General features: G+C 43.0%; 1 protein-coding gene across 1 annotated transcript in view; it reads left to right on the top strand.

Moving 5' to 3' along the window:
* The window catches only part of cwc27 (CWC27 spliceosome associated cyclophilin), a 35,038-nt gene extending 15,336 nt beyond the window's left edge, over positions 1-19,702 (top strand). Inside the window, exons 12-14 of the mRNA XM_085793113.1 lie at positions 8,108-8,220; positions 8,378-8,487; positions 19,128-19,702. Coding sequence (XP_085649239.1) covers positions 8,108-8,220; positions 8,378-8,487; positions 19,128-19,290 — 386 coding nt within the window. The 3' untranslated portion in view covers positions 19,291-19,702. The remainder of the gene's footprint in view (positions 1-8,107; positions 8,221-8,377; positions 8,488-19,127) is intronic.
* Positions 19,703-21,531: the final 1,829 nt, after the last annotated feature.

The raw sequence follows: 21,531 nt of genomic DNA, 5'->3' as shown, positions 1-21,531 counted from the left end.
GGAAAAAAATAAAAAATAAAAAAATAAAATAAAAACCTCCTCGGGTCTCCACCACACTCCGATCTGTCATGACGCTGTCAATCTTTTGATTTTTGCTGATGCTGAAACACATTTCTGAAAATTACAAAAACCCACTTAGGCGTAGAGGTTAGCCTGAGGTTGTGTATTGTTGTGCAACAAAACACAATAGTATGCAGGGGAGGTAAGAGTGAGCGGGGGGGTGGTGGGTGTCTGCGGGGACCAACCCTAACTGTGGGATTACCACCAGCCAAAATGTACTGGAGACCATGATGGGATTTTGTTGCTCAAACAATGTTTTTGTCTCCACAAACACTGATGGTTTTATGTTTTTTGAACGCAGACACTGAGCCCACTCAGGACTTGTTGACGATTGATTCAAGATTTTAGTGGTGAGTTTAGGTGAAAGAGCAAACGGAACACAATCGCGACATTGTGCTTTCTTTAATACCAAGATTAACCAAGAGTCTGTTGGTGTCTCGGACTTAATGTGTTGCCCTTAGTGATATCTGCATAGAGTTAAGCCGCGTCCACAAACACCAGACCCAGTTATAAACTCAACTGTTGAGGTACTAACAGCCACACATTGTTAAACCAAGTGGCAACTGGCCTAAGCTCCTCCATTATCTTACAAGGTATTGAGACTCTGCCAGGGAAACTTTTTTGTTTTGTGCCTCTGATGCAGCTCGGCCAGACGCAGGACTTTCTCCAAAGAGTTCCTCATTATTACACGTCCGTGTTGGAAGCAAAAGTTAATTCCATTAGATGTAATTCTCAGATGTCACGGGCCAACGGCCTCCGCAGGGGAGACGGATGTCGTCTCGGTCGCTATAAATCTCCAGGCGCAGCTCAGCCACAGAAGAAGACTGTGGCGAGGGCTCGTTTTATCTCTGCACAGACACATTAAGGATCGCATTGACACTGTTGTCCCCCCCGAAGCTTAAATCATCGCCCCCGATTCGGCTCTGACCTCTTTGTGAAGGTCAAAACCCGGTCTCCTTTCTCTCACATGCCTCTTTAATTGGTCAGTGCGGGTTCAGTGGGAACAGACGTGACGTTGGTTCGAGATAAAAGAGCGAACAGCTGTGTTAATTTTTGACAAATATATCGCCGATTTGGTTTCATAAATGTCAGAGGACGCTGCCAGAGCCCCTCGTTGATATATCTGAACTGTTGAATGGTTCGTTTCATGGAACAGTTTCAGACCAAAGATATTCGGTTTATGGCAAATCTGGAACCAGAGGATGTTGGGCATTTTTCCTCAAAGTTACTAAATCAGTTAATTGAATATCGAACCGTTGCCAAAGTCAGTAATCATCCAGATTTTCGGCTCTAAAAGATTCAATACAAGATCTTAAAACCTTCACATAAAATATTCAAACATATAAATAAGATAAGTGAATACACTGGACAATAGCGGTGTAGCAGCACCTTAAATCTTCAAACACATTTTTCTTCAAATTTGAATAAAAGTTCACTTTAACACCTCAACAGACACATTTCTGGAAATAATACACCCAAAATAAATAGCAAGGTTACTGTTCTCCAACCCTTTTTGATTACAGTCAAAACTCTGCTCCTCTGTGAAAGGTAACTCCTAAAACTTTACAACCACAAAGTCAGACTGAGTAAAAGAGATACTGAACCAGAGCTACAGAGATTTAAATAATAAAAAAAGGAGGAATCCAAAGCCTCTAATAGAACATTTTGTGTGGAAAACAGTTTGGAGCCACAGCCACAAGTCTGAACCAACTCTGTGTCAACAGCTGTTGCCGTGATATGTGGATCCTGAAATGCTTTGCACAGAGAGAGAATCAGGAGACTTTGAGTTTTTCAACCGGCGGATAATTTGTCAAGGTTGTGTGACAAATGAGTCCAGTGCAGATCAAAGCACGGTTAAGAGGCTTCGCCAAGGCCACGCAGCGTCACACAGGTGGGCCGGCGTGTTGCTCAACAGGCCAAATAAAGTTTACACACGGCGTATAAGATGCTATTTTAAAACACATAAGGCACAACTGCAGCTAAATGTGTGACCTTTTACACTTTGTTGCACCTGTAGCCACACCCACCAGCGATGTCACAGGGTCCATGAGGCCAAATATCACGATATGCAATGCATCACTTAGCGATATGAGATTATTATACATATATTTTCATTGGAATTTTCTTTTTAGTAGCATGAAAAATATCACTTTAGCAGGAAATGTCATGATATTTCCATAATATTGAACGTTAAACCTACGGTAGCACACACCTGTAACTGAAAAGAAAATGATTCATCAGCAACTATTCTGATAATCAAAGCAGAGCAAAAAAGCCAAAATTTAGCTTCAAGTTAAGGATTTTGTTTCAGTTTTTACGTCGTTGCAAACAGGAACATTACAAAACTTCGGAATTTTTTTTTTTTTTAAATCGGACTGCTCATCAATTAATCAAGGAAATAATTGACAGTTGTCATCTATATTGTATCCAGCACAGCACATGGGTAAAATAAACACAGAAGACAAAAGGCTGTAGTTTGGATCTGTAACCACACTGATGTGATATTTCTGCACTTGTAATATAAAACCGAAACCTCATCCTCCTCCACCAGCAGCAGCCTCTGATATCTGCATAACTCTGAGCTTGATTTTGGCCTGAAAATCAAATCGTCTCTTCTGAATTTACCATTTATTAATTTTTTTTTTCTTGAATTATTTTTTCAACAGTCATCACTTCACTTTTCATCACATAAATTACTGCATGTTCCTGCAAAGTCTGGTTTTCTCCTTTCTTGGCACGGCCGCTGAGCACCAGAGCCAAAAATAAGAGGGGGGCCATTCTGAAACCACTGTCCATTCAATACCCACCCTTAAATTATGTGGCAAACAGTCTTTAACCCATTTAGATATTATACAGGTTATGCCTGTGTGCTGTGCTGCGGATGTTTGATTACGCTGGTGTCAGTCATGTTGTTGGTTTTTAGAGGAAATGCTGCAGCATGGTGGGTTTCTCTTTTTTTTTTTTTTTTTCCCGAAACGCCAATTACCTGCGATTTAACTCCAGTGTGTTATTTTGTCCATTCAATGCAGCGTTTGACACATTTTGAGCGAGTTACTTGCTTATTATTTTCACTCGGACACTTGAGATATTTTCTTATGTAAACAGTAAACGTTTTCTGCTGGGTAACTGAAGATGGATCGTCGTCGGCGTCGACCTTGAAGCTCTGACTGACTGACAGCATTTTTTCGGTGTGTTTATGATTGATGATCCCGCTGTGCCGCCTCGGCTTCTCCATCGAAAAATTTGTTGATTGTTTAACAGAGCACAGAGGAGGAGGAGGCGTTCTGTCGTCCACAACAGCCGTCGGTTGCTACAACATCGGCAGCTTGATTTGTAGCTCTCCTGAGCCCAGGTGACAGGAGAGGGCAGGAATGTAGTTAGAAAGGGCCATCAAACCCCAAAGATAGTAGTTAGCGACAACAGCTGGAGAAGTTGATGTGTGTTCCTCGTGTAAGGACCTCGGGGCGTCATCAGTCAGCATGCAGCATGTCACAGGCTGCAGCGGGGAGGCCGAGCAGGAGAGGAGAGGTGACTGAGGAGGGAGAAGAGATGGAGGGAGATCACTTGTTGGACTCATAAATCAAAAAAAAAAGGTTTGCCCCTTACGAGCAGCAGAGGGGATGACGCTGAATGTGGAAAGTGAGGCGCCTTTTTTTTTTTACAGTAGATTTCCAGGACTGTGTTATGAAATCTTCTCAGTATTTGGAGTATTCACAGAAAAGAAAAGCCCAGAGAAAGAAACAAGAGTAATTGCCTGGTTTTGTTAAATGACAGGCGGCCTGAACGCCCCGCGGAGCTGCAGCTCTCCATCGCTCAGTTACGTTCCTTTCCGTATTTTTCCCCAAGATACAAAAAACAACTTTTTTTTTCTTGACGAGAAACTGTGACTTCTGTCAAATATTACAGTAGATTTCCTCTCCCGCTGGAAGAACCATAAATATCTCAACATTTAATATTTAAATTTCTCTGTTGAAATAGTTTTTAATTAAAAGTCTTGTTAGGTTGAGGTGTGTTTTAACTTTAAAGGGATAGTTCAACATTTTGGCAAATTAGCCCATTGCCATAATCCCTACAGTCATAGCAGTAGGTTCGTTACCTTTAATTGTCGGTGCAAGCTATTCTTAGAATGGCAGAGCAGAGCCGTGAGCTGCTCAGAGCTACGCTACGGAGGCTCATGGGATTTCTAGGTTTCCCTCATCAAATACACAATCCAACAACTCCAAAACGCTCTGGTGGACAAGTTGTGACCTGCACATTCACCACGCTATGCGATAATAACGGGACGTTACGAGACAGAGTTGTTTTAGAGGTAAATGCAGAGACTGCTTGCCGAAAAACTGCCCCCAACGGGAACGCGCATCAGCTGTTTTGCATGAATTTACCTCTAAAACAACTCTGTCTGGTAACGTTCTGTTATTATCTCATAGCGTGGTGAATGTGCAGGCCACAACTTGTCCACCAGAGCGTTTTGGAGTTGTTGGATTGTGTATTTGATGAGTTTGATGAGGGAAACCAAGAAATCCCATGAGTCATAGCTCTGAGCAGCTCGCGGCTCTGCTCCGCCGTTGGGCCAATTTGCCAAAATGTTGAACTATCCCTTTAAGGCCACATCCTCTTAAGTTCCTGAACCTTTGGAAAGTATTACCCTCCAACCAGTGACTGTCTTAAAAAATGTCTCTAAAATTAGACCCTGGTTCCTGTGGTTGAAATTCTCATAGTTCCTCAAAATGTTCCTGGTTCCTGCGGGTTTAAATAAAGTTTTATATAAACAGGATATTGGTGTTTTTGTTTACTTGTAGACAGACAGGGTAACTAGTTTGCCCTGTTGCCCGTCTGAAGGCGAGGTGAGGCGTAACTGGTGTCTATCATTTCATCAAATAATCAGCAAGAATGTAAAACAAACACAGTAAAATGTCAAACTAATCTTTTAATATCTAAGTGTCTGTGCTTTTATTATTGTGAGGTTAATTTATTCAACACCACAGCACTGTTGCAATAATAAAAGATTAATTCACGTTTATGTAACATAGTGACACATGACCTGTTTTTTAATGTTTTAATTATTTAATAATATATTTTTCTGTCTAATCCTGTTTTATTTTAAGTTTTATTTTTGTCCAGTGTCTAGTTTTTTCTCCGCTGGCTTCGTGACCGCGGGTCAGTTCAGGTTTGTTATGTCTCTCCAACAGGCTTTTCTGTGTCTTAGGATTTATTTTCCTCGCCCCCCCCCCCCCTCTTGTGTTTTATGTCGTTATGTTTCTTCTGTAATTTAGTCTTTATTAGTCGATCTTGTTCAGCACTTTATCTGTTCGCAGCGTGAGCTAATGATAAAGGGGCTGTGTAAATAAACACACATTAACAGAAACTCATAACATCGCACTCTGCTCTGGCTAAATAACAAGCAGTTGAACTCCAGTTGTTTTCTCTCTTACATCATTTATTTTGAGCGGCCTGAATGTGTCAGAGAGTCCAGTCAGAGGTGGCTGGCTAAGGTGACGCTGACCCCGCCTCACCCTCCAACCCCCCAAAGAGGGGAAGGGAGGGGGAAGGGGGGGAGGGGGGGCAGCAGGCGAGTGTGACATCACATTTTGTTGTGGAAAGACGGCGGTGCTGCAGCAGCCAGCAGACTGTGCTCACTGTCTGCCACTCTGTGACTTCACAGCCCACAGCGTCTAAACGGGGAGATTTTACAGAAGCACATTAACGGCATGAGACAGACACCGATGTCAGACTCAGCTGATCGTCTGTCCGTCGTGTTCGGCCGCGATGAGAGACGGTTTCTGTCCTGTGACTGTAAAACGCTCTCTGTCTGTCTGTCTGCGTTTAATAACACACAGGTCAGACCTCTTCATGTCTAACACCAGTCTGCTGCATTAGACCTCACTCCAGCCTTCGGCCCACGCATAAAACTTTATTATCACTTAATCCTGCTGATTGTTTTCCCAGTTAATTGAAATATATTGCGTTTACTATCGCAGATTATGAAGAATATATATATGAGAGGTGAAATTTTGTCCAAATATTATAATAAAACACTTCCAAGTCGAGTCAAAGCTCAATAGAGCAAGTCTACAACACACTCTGTATAACATTGATTGCTGAGGCCAAACAATTCCCTCTGTGAGGAAGCACTTGGCGACAGTGGAAACAGAAAAAATTTACTTTTAAGAGGCAGAAACCTTGAACAGAAAGTTTTTATTCAGATATAAATAAGATCGCCAAGTTCTTGTTCCTCGTGGGAGCTGTTCGGTTTCCCTCCATACCAACAAAATAAGGTGTTGACCTTGAGGTAATGTATATTTTGAAATGGCAATACAGCAAAAATGAATTGATATGAAACAGAAAAGTGGTAGTTTTTGCAGTTTTTGCAAAGTAAAGTGAGGAAAAGTTGCAGTTTTTGTTCAAAATAGACAAAATAGTTGGATTAAAGCAGAAGTAAGTGATATATTTGTGTTAATATAAGTCTTAAATAGTTCTATCTTCCGACAGCAATCACTTCTATAGAGTGTTTGGACCGAAACACGGGTCTGTCAGTCACTCTGCTCTGAGCCGAGGAGAAAACATTTCTCATATCCTACAGTTTTTATCCAATGAGGAGAGAGAACGGCATAAAGGGGCGGTCCTCTCTGTGTGTGCAGCCAAGGGATGTGCCTAATGTGGTGACGTAGGGACGAGGACTGTTATGGTGCGTTCAAGGCAACCCGTAACTCGTGTTTTTCCGACCTGTGAAGTCGTACCAGTTCGATCTGGTACGACTTCACGGGTCAGAAGTTACGAGTGGCCGTTATAGTGACTTTCACAGGTAAAACAGGTCGGAAAAACACGAGTGGGTTGCCTGGAACGCCACAAAGTCGTAAGTCTTGACTTGAAGCTGTAATTTACGGTTTCAAAAGCCTGCCTGGAACGCAGCATTAGCCAAAACCACCGGATCGCTTACTTCTGCTTTAAGTCTTAAATTGATCAGTTTTTCTATTGATTATCTAATTATTGCAGTTCTTCTTCCATAATATCCGCTTATTTCTCCAAAAAAATAAGAAAAATCATGAACATATGTTTGTATTATCTCACCTCCGACTCCTGCTGATATTTCATTAAGAGCAGTTTCACTGTTTTTCTAAAAGCGGGTTCACATGTGCTTGTGTGTCCTGTCTCTGCTCAGGATTAAAGGGGGTCTTGCCCGGGAGCGATCGGTTACATAAGGTTTGGGTAAAAGGTAGCAGCCGCTGTAATGTAGGTCATCTCTGAGTAAGATAAAGTGACGGGTTACTAGGTTGGGGCTTCAGGCCACTACATCTTTGTGAAGGTTGGCAGAAGTATGGATTCACGCAGAGCATGTCAATCCGAGATGAGAGGACTGCCCCTGTGCCGTCTCATCTTTTCACCTTTCCTATTATCATGTTCTCAGATCATGTACGGCAGCAACTGTCACATCTTGACAAGCTTCACTTCCTTTTATCTTTTCCCTCTGATCATGTTTGGCCCATTTTTTGGGGGGGTAAAAAACACTCATTTGTCGAATGTCACAGAAGATATGAAACGGTGGTATTTCCTCTCCCGTTACATCACACAAGATGTTATCATGTTGTTGTTTCTAAGTCACTTTTATTGTGAAAGGCTGCATGCTTGTGGGAAGAAGCCTTACTTTTAATTTGGTAGGTAACAAAAACTGCACATCTAATAAAATATGGCACCTCTGGAATTCAAAAATAAGTAATCAATAGTAAAAAATAACAGTAACAGTAATCACGCTGAAATAATGTATTTAAGAACAACGTTTTTCAGAATAATTTTACCTATTTACAATGGAATATTTCAAAATACAACCACTTTAAGGATGCATAACTTTTTATTACCACAGGCAGATTGTCTTACAATGTTAATATCCTCATTTTTTGTCTTTTAATTGTCAATAAACACCATTTACAAACCCTTGACAATACTGTATACCTACCAGGCCTGACAGCATAGCTCTTAGCTCTCTAGTATTTATATGAAGTAAATGAAGAGTTAATATTGATCAGCAGTGATGTCTCTCTTGTCTCTCCAGAGGATAATAAAAAGCCGACCAACGAGGCGGTGACCGAGTACCTGGAGGGACGAAAGAAGTACGAGGACATGAGGAAAAAGAAGCTGAAGAAAGGCTCGAGCAGAGAAGAACAGGTAAGGACGCGACCCGAGGTCATTATTGACTGAACTCATTTCAACACGCTGATTGGAGATGCTGTCACAGTTAATTATACGCTGCTTGTTCCAATGACGTCCGATCTTCTTTCTTTCTTTCTTTCTTTCTTTCTTTCTTTTTTTTCTGCCTAAATAGACGATGGCCCTCCTCAATCGCTTCAAGTCCAAGCTGTCGTCAGCCATCACCGAGGCTCCAGAGGAGGAGGACGACGTGGAGGAGCTGGCAGAGGACGACGACAAAGGATGGTCAGTGAGCCCGATATCGTTTCAGCTAAATCAGTCGATTTTAGCCCCTTTTTTAAAAAAACATTTCGTTGGCTTCATCTGTCACAGTGGAGTCATTGTCAAGTGTGTCTGATGATAAAGAGTCCAACCGTGACTATAAGTAAGAGAAAAGGATCATTTACCTCATTTAAACACCAATTACAATATTTTCAATACAGTTATTCACACCACAACAAGGATATTACTCATAAGAGATCATAAGAAACAATAAATAAGCATTAAATCTTCTGTCTATTTTAGTTAAATACATTAATAATGATATATTATGTGTTATCAGATGTTTTCAGCTCCCACATACAGTATTCATCTGTATCTGCCTCCAAAACGCTCCCTGTCAGTCTGTAGTTAAAACTGTTTCTAGAAATCTTGACTCTGAATGGACATGGCAGCACAATGAGAGTCATTTCTACTGTAAATACTTTCAGTCCAGTCAATGCTTGCCAATGTTTTGCTTAACCGGTGGCTTGTTGGGTTTGGTAGCTGAAGCAATACAACACACACACACACACACAACGCACACACACACACACAACGCACTGGCTTTTTATTATGTTAAAGTGAAGCCGTCGGTCAGATTTTATAACTTTTTCTGACTTTTTTCTCTGAAGCTGTCTTCCAGAAACTGTTGTCGAAACGGTCACAGAGTAACAGAGTCGTGCTTTGTTCTGTGTAAAGCTGCATATATTAGTCGAGTAAATGTCAAAATTATCATATTTGTTCAGTTTAAACACAAACTGAAGGTGATAACTTTCATGCAGAGACGACTGTTGCACTTATTTTAGCGAGATGTAGCTAATAAACAGCTGTGTGTCTGTTAAAAACTAGGCCTGTTTGAAAGAAATGGACATGTAGGATGTGGGCTTTGCATTATGGGAAGTGTAGGGTCCAGTTTTTGTCTTTTTTATCTGACATAGCCTACAGTATAGCTGCTAAAAGTGCTATTTGTAATTGCTACTGCTACATAGCTAACGTTAGCATGGGCAGCTGTTTACCCACCAATCCAGAGGTAATATTGCAAGTTTACTATCTTATAAAAAGGCCTTTTTCCTTAGGTGGAAAGGGTCTAATTTGTTTTGTTTTTATTTCTATTTTCTGTTTTCCTTGAACTGAAGCTAGCATGCTAACTGGCTAGCCTCGGCTTTCACGTCATTTTCCGATACCGAGTCACTGTAGCTATCAAAGTTCAGAGGACGTATTATAACATCTAGTCTTATAAATGCTACAACAGCTAAAACTTTTCACAGGACTGGCAAATAAAAGAGCTCCTAATGCTAACGCTTGCCATGTAGCATTAACAAAACTCACAACCACAGCTCCTTTGATCTTATACGACCTGAACTGATAAACCTACAACGTATAAATTCTTCTGCCTCAGAGTAGAAAGAATACTGGATCAAGCAAAGACTAGAATAAAATGGCTAATAAAATAATTCATATATTAATAGTAGCAGCATGTGAGCACACCAGAGCCCCGACTGCTCCTGGAGAGTTCAAGAAGCACTTTTGGCAAACGCATTGTTTTATGGACGGAGAACTGCAAGCATGACAAGTTGGCACAGAAAGGCCTTTTTCATTAGCCTCTGCTGGTTTACGTTGTGTTATTCTATTGACACACTGGACTGTAAGAGATTGTGAAAGAAGCTTTTTTTTTATTATTATCATTATTATTATTATTTGAACAGTACGAGCAGCGCAAACGAGACAGTGAGCGGATGGTCAGATATTGCAGAAGCGGCCGGTCGGTCGGTCAGTCGGTCTCTCTCTCTCCTCTCCTCCTCTGTGCTGGGATGGATGGATGAAGCTGTGTTGACCTTTTTGTCTCGGATCCACAGACCTCGCTTCGGGGCTCCGATAGATGTGTGTGAAAGTTCAAGTTGTGCGCATATTGTGAATGTGTGTGTGTGTGTGTGTGTGTGTGTGTGTGCATGTGTCAAGTTGGGATTTTCAACCCGCAGCCACCAGATTGGCCATCAGGAAATCAGCCCTGACGCTGTGTTTTCCTCTCATATTCTGTTTTTCACCAAAGATCTCAAAGTCTAACTACACAGAGTGAGGGTTTGAAATGAATACCATGTGTTTGAATTTGAGCAAAGTGTCTGTGTGTGTGTGTGTGTGCGAGATTTTAGAATAACAAAATCTGTAGTTGCTATTAGTCTCGAGTCGAGAAGCCCCCTTGAAGTGTAAGTCTGTCTGTGTGTGAAGGGAGGGAGGGAGGGAGGGAGGGGCACCCTAATGAATTTGAGAGAGAGAGAGAGAGAGGCCTTCCTTGGCTGGTGTTTGGAGGCCGTAGTAGACACCTCACTGTGCCCTCCTCTCCTCCCCCGCCAGGTATGGGAGGGAGGGAGGGAGGGAGTGAGGGAGGGGCCGGGGGTGGGGGGGGGGGCAGTAGCATAGCAGTCCTAGAAAAACACCAGTGGGAAGTCTGTGCCACTCTAGGAGCGCTGTGAACAGAATGTGGGTTACAACAGGTCAGACATTAGAAGTCAAGTCTGGGCCAGAGGAGGTAAACTATTCCATCTGTGTCTGTGTCTACAAATTCTGACTCTCTCCCTCTCTCCCTCTCTTCAGCAGCAGCAGCAGCCCCCTTTTTCTCCTCCTCCCCCTCCTCCTCCTCCCCCTTTTTCTCCTCCTCCTCCTCCCCCTTTCTCTCCTCCTCCTCCTCCTCCTCCTCCTCCCCCTCCTCCTCCTCTTCTCGGTCTCTGCTGCTAACACACTACACACAACCTTACACTCTCAATGCAAAGAGCCCGCCGCTGCTGCCGCCGCCAACACTGCCGAGTCGACGCTGCTGCTGCTGCTGCTCCCACCATCCATCCATCCATCCATCCATCCATCCATCCATCCATCCATCCATCCATCCATCCATCCATCCCCTCCTGAACTCCTTAACCCTCCTGTTGTCCTTCTGGGTCAAATTGACCCAATCTGTAGTGTTCACTTCCTCCATCCATCCTTCCTTCTTTCCACAATCCTTTTCCCTTGCTTCTTTCCTCCCTTCCTTCCTTCCTTCCCTTCGTCCTTACTTCTTCCTTCTTTTTTTACCCAATCTGTTCCCTCCCTCCATCTATCTTTCCTTCATTTTTCCCTTCCTTCTTTCTTTCCCTTCGTCCTTCCTTCCTTCCTTCCTTCCTTCCTTCCTTCCTTCTTTCCCTTTTTCCTTCCTTCCTTCCTAACTTCCTTCCTTACTTCCCTTTGTCCTCACTTCTTCTTCCTTCCTCTTTTGATCCAGTTGACCTGGTCTGTTCCCTCCCTCCATCTTTCTTTCCTTCCCTTTTCCCTTCCTTCTTTCCACAATCCCTTTTTGCCTCCCTCCCTTCCTTCCTTCCCTTCGTCCTTACTTCTTCCTTCTTTTTTGACCCAATCTGTTCCCTCCCTCCATCTATCTTTCCTTCCTTTTTCCCTTCCTTCTTTCTTTCCCTTCGTCCTTTCGTCCTTCCATCCTTCCTTCTATCCCTTTATCCTTCCTTCCTTCTTTCCCTTTGTTCTTCCTTCCCTCCTTCCTTCTTTCCTTCCTTTCGTCCTCACTTCTTCTTCCTTCCTCTTTTGATCCAGTTGACCTGGTCTGTTCCCTCCCTACATCTTTCTTTCCTTCCCTTTTCCCTCCCTTCTTTCCTCCAACCTTTGTCCTTCCTTCTTTCCCTTTGTCCTTCCTGCCTTCCTTCCTTCTTTCTTTCCCTTTGTCCTTCCATCCTTCCTTCTATCCCTTTATCCTTCCTTCCTTCCTAACTTCCACAATCCTTTTTGCCTCCCTCCCTTCCTTCCCTTCGTCCTTACTTCTTCCTTCTTTTTTGACTCAATCTGTTCCCTCCCTCCATCTATCTTTCCTTCCTTTTTCCCTTCCTTATTTCCTCCAACCTTTGTCCTTCATTCTTTCCCTTTGTCCTTCCTGCCTTCCTTCTTTCCCTTTGTCTTTCCTGCCTTCCTTCCTTCTTTCTTTCCCTTCGTCCTTCCTTCCTTCCTTCCTTCTTTCACTTTGTCCTTCCTTCCTTCCTAACTTCCTTCCTTCCTTCCTTCCTTCCTTCCTTCCCTACGTCCTCACTTCTTCTTCCTTCCTCTTTTGATCCAATTGACCCAATCTGTTCCCTCCCTCCATCTATCTTTCCTTCACTTTTCCCTTCCTTCTTTCCTCCAACCTTTGTCCATCCTTCTTTCCCTTCGTCCTTCCTGCCTTCCTTTCTTCTTTCTTTCCCTTCGTCCTTCCATCCTTCCTTCTATCCCTTTATCCTTCCTTCCTAACTTCCTTCCTTTCGTCCTCACTTCTTCTTCCTTCCTCTTTTGATCCAGTTGGCCTGGTCTGCTGTTCCTTCCCTCTCATCTTAATTTCCTTCCCTTTCCACAATCCTTTTTGCCTCCCTCCCTTCCTTCCTTCCCTTCGTCCTTACTTCTTCCTTCTTTTTTGACTCAATCTGTTCCCTCCCTCCATCTATCTTTCCTTCCTTTTTCCCTTCCTTATTTCCTCCAACCTTTGTCCTTCCTTCTTTTCCTTCGTCCTTCCTGCCTTCCTTCCTTCTTTCTTTCCCTTTGTCCTTCCTAACCTTTCACCCTCACTTTTTCTTCCTTTCTCTTTTGATCCAGTTGACCTGGTCTGTTCTCTCTCTCCCTCCATCTTTCTTTCCTTCCTTTTTCCCTTCCTTCTTTCCACAATCCTTTTTGCTTCCCTCCCTTCCTTCCCTTCGTCTTCCTTCTTTTTTGACCCAATCTGTTCCCTCCCTCCATATATCTTTCCTTCCTCTTTCCCTTCCTTCTTTCCTCCAACCTTTGTCCTTCCTTCTTTCCCTTCGTCCTTCCTGCCTTCCTTCTTTCCCTTCGTCCTTCCTTCCTTCCTTCCTTCCTTCCTTCTTTCTTTCCCTTCGTCCTACCTTCCTTCCTTCTTTCTTTCCCTTCGTCCTTCCTTCTATCCCTTTATCCTTCCTTCCTACTTTCCCTTCGTCCTTCCTGCCTTCCTTCCTTCTTTCTTTCCCTTCGTCCTTCCATCCTTCCTTCTATCCCTTTATCCTTCCTTCTTTCCCTTTGTCTTTCCTTCCTTCCTTCCTTACTTCCTTCCTTCCTTGACCCAGAAGGACAGCACAGCATTAGGGGTTAATCTCCACCCCACCACCGCTTCAGTGCAAATAAATGAATTAATAAACAGAGGAGCAGCTCAGCTCCTGCAGCCTCGCCTCGTCTCGCCCTGCAGCAGCAGCAGCAGCAGCAGCAGCAGCAGCAGCAGCAGCAGCAGCAGCAGCAGCAGCAGCAGCAGCAGCGACGGCGGCGGTGGTGGTTTTGATAAGGAGGACCGAGTTTTTCCACATCACGTCTCTCTCGGAGCTGTACGGCGGCCGGCCGACTGTCATCACCGAGACTGCTAGACGAATTATCAGAGAGGCGGCCCCGCGCTCACACAGCAGGAGTCCTCGGGGTCCGCCAGAGTCTTAGCCATGACATTTTAGATGAGCTGTCACAACTCCTGCCGATTTCAAATGAACACGGGAGAGAGTGCCGACCTCACACACACACACACACACACACACACACACACACACACACACACAGACAGACACACTTAACTGTCCACTCAGGAGCAGACGCTTCCTGCATACATCAAACGCAACATATTAAAGCAGAAGTAAGCGATATATTTGTGTTAATATAAGTCTTAAATAGTTCTATCTTCCAACAGCAATCACTTACATAGAGTGTTTGGACCGAAACACGGGTCTGTCAGTCCCTCTGCTCTGCTCTGAGCCGAGGAGAAAACTTTTCTCGTATCCTACAAGTTTTATCCAATGAGGAGAGGGAACGGCATGAAGGGCTGTGTGTGCAGCCAAGGGATGCGCCTGAATGTGGTGACGTAGGGACGAGGACTGTTATGGTGCGTTCAAGGCAACTCGTAACTCGTGTTTTTCCGACCTGTGAAGTCGTACCAGTTCGATCTGGTGCGAGTTCACGGGTCAGAAGTTACGAGTGGCCGTTATAGTGACTTTCACAGGTAAAACAGGTCAGAAAAATACGAGTGGGTTGCCTGGAACGCTACAAAATCGTAAGTTGTGACATGAAGCTGTAATTTACGGTTTCAAAAGCCTGCCTGGAACGCAGCATTAGCCAAAACGACCGGATCGCTTACTTCTGCTTTAACTTTGAAATGCACAATAGTGAAAGTGAAGTTTGTGCGTTTAGTGCAGCCAGTTAGAAACACACCGGTGCTACAGTCTGCGCACACGCACACACACTAATGCAGCACAAGGTTGCATTTATTCTGTCCAGCTGATAAGAAAGAGCTGCTGATCAGTGATAACAGGAAGGTTTTAAAGACTTTAACTCGAGACCCAAATGAACTAACGTCCAGTCCTGTGTTGCAAAAGTTTCAGCTACTAAACGAAACGTCTCTTTTATTATTTATGAATCAAACTCCTATTTGCCGTATCCATCCTTCGCCTTCACATCATCAGCTCCACTCGTCCTCAGGACTTCAGGTACTTGGCAGAAGGTTGTTCCAGCGTCTTTGGAGAACTTTCCTTCGGTTCTTCTGTGGGTTTTTTTAGTGTCTCGGTGTCTCAGACCGACTCCCGTGATGCCGAACCCAGACCAACCTCATGCTGAACTCCTCGTTCTTCTTGACTCTGGTGATGATGAGTTCTTCATGACCGCGGCCGTCGCGACGTCTTGTTTGGGCTCGTTTGCAGAAAGAGACTCCTGCTGCCGAACAGAAGGTCCAAGATGCCAACTGAACTGTGTAATCGCCGCAATATGCAGACTTGGACCTCCTTTGTGTTGATCGTCCTTCTTTCCCAGTTTCCTGTTTCCACCTACGATTAACGCTCCTGTTGTCCTCCTGGGTCAAGGAAGGAAGGAAGAAGGAAGGGAGGACGAAGGGAAAGAAGGAAGGGAGGACGAAGGGAAAGAAGGAAGGAAGGACGAAGGGAACGAATGAAGGGTCAAAATTGGGTCAAAAAGGAAGGAAGAAGGACAAAGGAAGGGAGGGGAAAAGGATTGTGGAAAGAAGGAAGGAAAGAAAGATTGAGGGAGGGAACATATTCGTTCAAGGGAGGAAGAAAAAGGAAGGGAAAGAAGGAAGGGGAAAGGATGGAAACAAGGAAAGGAAAAAGGACTGTAGAAAGAAGGAAAGGAGAAGGGAAGGAAAGGAGAACGGATGGAGGAAGGGAACAGATTGGGTCAATTTGACCCAGAAGGACAACAGGAGGGTTAAATAAAAAAAAGTCTCACCTTTAACTTACTGTAATGTATTAAAACAAGACTAAGGTCCATGTTATAGAGGGAAAAAAACAAGTGTGTGATGAGATGTGTTTTTAACCACAGGATTCAAATGTGTTCATGTGAAGATAAAGGTGGAGGCCTCTCTTGAAGACCATCGTAGTGTTGCAGTCGGTTGGAGAAAGCAAACCGTTGTCGTGTAATGAAACAAACAAGAATTTAATTCACTTTAATTAACTTTAGTTTAGTTCAGTCAATAGGGATGATTACATTTTTCATAATTTCAGTACAAAGCATGAAACTGATGTGTTGCAACTCTACTGTAGTCTCCAGTTGAGCTTTTACAAGTACAGACAGTGTAATTAAAAGAGTCAATTTGCATCACCACATAACCACAGGTATTATGTTAGAGTAAAATATAATGTTTATGATATGTATATAATACCACAAACAACACAAAGGAGTAATTCACACCCAGGAAACTCCTAACCCTTTGTCGTTGTCAGATTGTCGGTTTTGGAAACTCACACAAGTATCAGACAAACTGACATTGTGACTTGATGACGGAGCTCAGTCAAAAGTCAGGACCGTTACAGCTCAATCCTGACAGGGACATGAATGTCTGTATCAAATTCCACAACGATCCATCCAATAGTTTTTGAGGCATTTCACTCTGAAACCATAAATGTCAACCTCAAAGTAGCACTGGAGAAAAAAGAAAAAAAAATCAACAGGGGATCAACAAACTCATTGTGATTCATCCTCGGGGGAACATGAATGTCTGTACAAATTATCATGGTATTCCATCACACGGTTGTTAAGGTATTTGAGCCTGGAGGAGGGAAGCGGTGGACGGACAGACAGAAAAACAGACTGAGGGACTTTGCCATCCCCAGAGCCGCCACGCTGCTATCAGGGCCAAAACGTTTTTTCCTGTCCACAACAGAATCCAACATCTTTCACTTATTTCAGATTCTTGATTTTTCCACTCGGCAGCGCTTGGACGTATGAGACAAAAGCCTCCAGTTGTTAAAAAAAAAAAAAAAAAAAAAAAAGGATCCTCCTTGCAATTGATTTAGTCTTGCAATTGATTGTTGTTTCGATTATCAGAGAGCCGTTGATGCAGCAGCTGAAGAAATCCTGTCAGTGGGAGAAAGTGTGTTGTATCTGTGAAGTGCCTGACACTGATATCTCCTGTGAGGAATGTCCTGATTCTTTAATCTCTCTTTGGGGGAACAGAAAGTGACTGGGGAAATGAAAGACACATGACCGTCTGTTCTCTGGGGACTGAGGCTTTCACTCTGAGTTTTTTTTTTTAACTGCTAAAATGTCTCTCCTATAATACTATATCTCATTTATAGTGAGAGAAATCATTTTCTCTTTTTTTTTTTGCTACAGTATTAGGTCCAGTATTAATAAAGACGTTTTATTCCCCCAAACCAGACTCAAAATCATGTTTTGACCATTTTGTCTGGACGCCCCCGTGTCGTGTCTTTAAATTCCAACAGGGCTTAAAACCTGAGTTCAAAACACTCGGTGTGACCCGGGCTTAACACGGCCCGTATATTGGCTCCCCACTGACAGCAATACACAATATTTTGGAAATATTTAGGGTTCATTCCAAAAGGACAAGCTGTGTATGTTTTTTTTTTTTCTTTTCCCCAACCTCCATCTTTGCAGCCTGTCATGAGTGATTTAAAGCTCCAGTGATCGATATTTTTATGCATCATAAGACTGTGTTGTACAGTTAAAGGGATAGTTTAACATTTTGGCAAATTGGCCCTCTGCCATAATCCCTATAGTCATAGCAGTAGGTTCGTAATCGTTACCTTTATTTATCAGTGCAAGCTATTTTGCTGCTAATAGGATTTCTTGGTTTCCCTCATCAAACTCATCAAATACACAATCCAACAACTCCAAAACGCTCTGGTGGACAAGTTGTGACCTGCACATTCACCACGCTATGAGATAATAACAGAACATTACGAGACAGAGTTGTTTTAGAGGTAAATTCATGCAAAACCGCTGATGCACGTTCTCATCGGGGGCAGTTTTTCGGCAGCAGTCTCTGTATTTGCCTCGAAAACAACTCTGTCTTGTAACAATCCGCTATTATCTCATAGCGTGGTGAATGTGCAGGTCACAACTTGTCCACCAGAGCGTTTTGGAGTTGTTGGATTGTGTATTTGATGAGTTTGATGAGGGAAACCAAGAAATCCCATTAGCCTCCGTAGCGTAACTCTGAGCAGCTCGCGGCTCTGCTCCGCCGTTCTAAAAATAGCTTGCAGGTAATGAACCTACTGCTATGACTATAGGGATTATGGCAATGGGCCAATTCGCCAAAATGTTGAACTATCCCTTTAAAGATACAGTTCTGGAGTATTTTAGCCTCATTTAGCTCATTTAATTTACACACACTTAAACACACTTCCCGTAAAGGGCTGGTTGAGACCAAAAACAGAGCAAAAAGAAGAGGGGATATTGGATTTATGTTGTTTATTAAACAGAAACACGACATTAGTGAATGCTGCTGATGTTTCTCCACGTCTGCTGGATGTGTAAATGAGCAGCTGTTTTGCGAACACGTGCGTCATAACATCTTTGCAAAGTGATGTCAGATGTTGTGTTTACAGGTTGTTCCACCGTGTGGCATTCAAACACTCATAACATAATAATTTCTTTTCCATTAGCATTATGAATAATTTGCAGGCAGGTATTACAAGTGTCTCTGAAATCACAGCATGAAAGCTAAACAAAACAAACACAGTGGCACCTGCAGAGCAGAGAGGAGGTCGCTGCTTGAACTGATGGCAGATCGTTAAAAAACTTAATTAAAGTTTATGTTGTTACATGTGGAAAAACTCAAACTCAAGACACGGGAGGAATTCATTTTATTATCTAGAATAAATTTGAATTTTGTGATGATAATTACTGCTTCCTTAGAATGCATCAGTCTTTGGGCTTCGTCTTAGCTTTCAGCTCTAAATCTCTCCATAACATTCCCGGTACCCACAGTATACAACATTTACCCAGTCCCCTACAATGTTTAATGTTGTGTTTTCATCTCTGCGGGTTAGGGTTATTTTACTGTCTGTCGTTTTCTGCCTGTTCTTCTCATTTGTAATGTTTTGTTTCCATCTTCAGCTTCATCATTCTCATCATTTTTTTGAAACCATAGAGATGAAGTTTGTCATTTTTACTATATTTGTCAGTTGCAGAATTACAGAAGTGGTCTCTTCAAATCCCAGTTTGTCCCGGTTTTAGAGGGTAATAATAATGTAATCAGACTCGAAGCTGAAAGAGAGCAGTCCCCTCTCTAGATAAAAGTTGTGCACAGCATGTGATTTAGTGGATGCTCTGACTGCCGCGGTTCTTTGAACTCTCTCCACCCTTCTCTCCGTCTGATTTAGGATGGGCCATGTTCTGCAGTTTGATGAGCAAACCAGAAAAGTCAAGGATGCCAACATGCAGGACGAGGACACGTTTGAGATCTACGACCCGCGCAACCCCGTCAATAAACGGAGGAGAGAGGAGAGCAAGAAGATCATGAAGGAGAAGAAGGCCAAGAGGTGAGGTCGCGAGGTCGGAGGTCAGGGTCCTGCCCGAGCCACGTGATTAGAAGAAGAACTGGTCATACAGCATCCCGCCTGTCCGCTTTTCCACCACTTCAAAAAAAGAAAAAAGAAACAACAACAAAAAAAAACGCAGCTTTTGTCGAACAGTCTCCTGGCTCCAACATCTGGATTGAGGAAGCTGACCTGAGCGCATACCATCCCTGTAATCTGTGATGGAAAGGCTTCTTCCCCTGCAACAGCTGCACGCAGCGCGCGCTCAGTTACTCATCAGGATTAAGACGGTGGTCATGGTGACGGTTCAAGACGTGATTCGATTCTGTGTAATGCTGTTAACTTTTTTTATAGCAGTCGTTTCTGTTGTCTAGAGCTTAAATGTGAGCGTTAGACTTAAAATAAATTACATTTGTTAAAAAGATAGAAGCATCTGACTCGGTTGTATTTTTTTTTGTTTTAACTAACTGACTTTACTAGGTACATTTGTTCAATCATCAATCTGATTATTTATTCTAAATAATTATAAAGGAATGACTTACATGGACACAGCCCACATGGACTTAAAAGAAAGCAAAGACTGCAATAACTTTTTATATAAAACATTGGTTATTTATGCAAAAGAAAAACTTAAAACTGAAGTTGTCTGTTTTATATTATCATCTGACGAGAATTCATCAACAATAACTTTCAAATCATATCATGATGAGCAATAAAAATTTCCATTAGCTTTACTGTCAGATATAAAGTGCTCCTGCATTCGCTGTCTGAATTTCTCTGTCGTCAATGTCTATGTTAAGGCGATGCGCCAAAACCCAGAAATTAAAAAAATAAAAATAAAAGAGCAACAGGATGGCAACATTATGAAAAAGGGACAAAAAAGAGCGAACTCGCCACACTATGTTCTCCCAAAATGTTCAATAATTTATTAGAGGATTACATGATGAAAGGACAAGGACAACGTTTCGAATGTTTGGCTTTTCGTCAGCTCAGTTGATGGACAACGTTATGAAAAAGGGCATTAATGAACAACCTGGGGCAACTCAAATATGAAGACATCCCACTTCATACCAACAGTTTTACTAGATCAAGTGAGTTGTAAAACATTAGTAAATGTGCAATATATTTCTTTACCTTTAGCTGTTTCCCCTTTTCTCCAGTCTTAATGCTAAGCTAACCAGCTGCTGGTTGTGGATTCATATTCAATAGACAGATAAGAGCGTGGTGTCAGTGTCAGTCGTCCTACCTAACTCTCCTGAAGAGGCTGAATAAGCACATGACTCCTCATTTGCTGCGGAAGCACAAAAATAACCAACATCTGATTAAATCATCATCATCCAGCTTGAAATGAATAAGAAATAGTGACTGCACTGTGACTTTAATGAGCCACGTTCTTCGCAGAGTTTAAACCTTAATAAAGACCGGTTTAGTATCAGTGTCTCCTGTGGCCCGGGCACCGTCTGACAATATCTTCATACTTTGGACCTCTCTTAGACTTAAAAAAGCAAATAAGTGTTTTTTCCCCCAAAACTATTCCCTTAATGCTGAGATGAAAACCAGAGATGGCCTAACCACTTTCTCTCTTTTTTTTTTTTTTTTTTTTTTTTAGCTGTATCCGCCTCACTGTCCTCCTCAGGTCGCCACTGGAGCAGTCAGAGCTTGTAAAAAGGAACTGTTCAAACCAAAGACTTTACCTCACTGTGGTGGTTTTGGGGGTAAATGATCTGCCACTGCCATGTGTGTGACCAGGAGCTGCGTTTGGCCAGCGCACTGTTTTTTACTGCACTTCTGGGATTATGCTTAAATTTTCATATGGAACAGGAAGGAGAGTTAATGTTACATTATGAGCCGAGCTCGGCCCGAGCTGCTGCAAATCTAAAACAGGTGATCCGACTCCGTGAGCTCTGTGTGCTCCTGTGTCCAGGTCAGGTTGAAATGTGCCACCGTGTGCAGAACGGGGGAGAGAGAGTCTGACATGAGGAGCCGGTCGTGGCACTAAACCCTCTGGTCGACTCCACGCCGGCCCTGACCTCTTCCTTTCTCCAGAGTCAGTGATGGAGGACAGAATTTACAGTCCTTGTTCTCGTTAAAAGTACATCCTGGAAGTCAGCTGAGGCCAATACGAGGCCCGGCCCGGCAGTCTCAAAAAAATACCATCTTGATCTGTCTGACTCAAAGGGCTGGAACTTGATTTTGGCTCCAGCTGACCTGCAGAATGCATTTCAGCACAGAGCGAGGACGGTGGACT

The sequence above is a fragment of the Trachurus japonicus genome, chromosome 12, assembly GCF_045865225.1.
Source record: "Trachurus japonicus isolate A0001 chromosome 12, Traja_1.0".
NCBI classification, from domain to species: Eukaryota; Metazoa; Chordata; class Actinopteri; order Carangiformes; family Carangidae; genus Trachurus; species Trachurus japonicus.
This window is presented reverse-complemented; position numbering and strand designations above follow the sequence as displayed.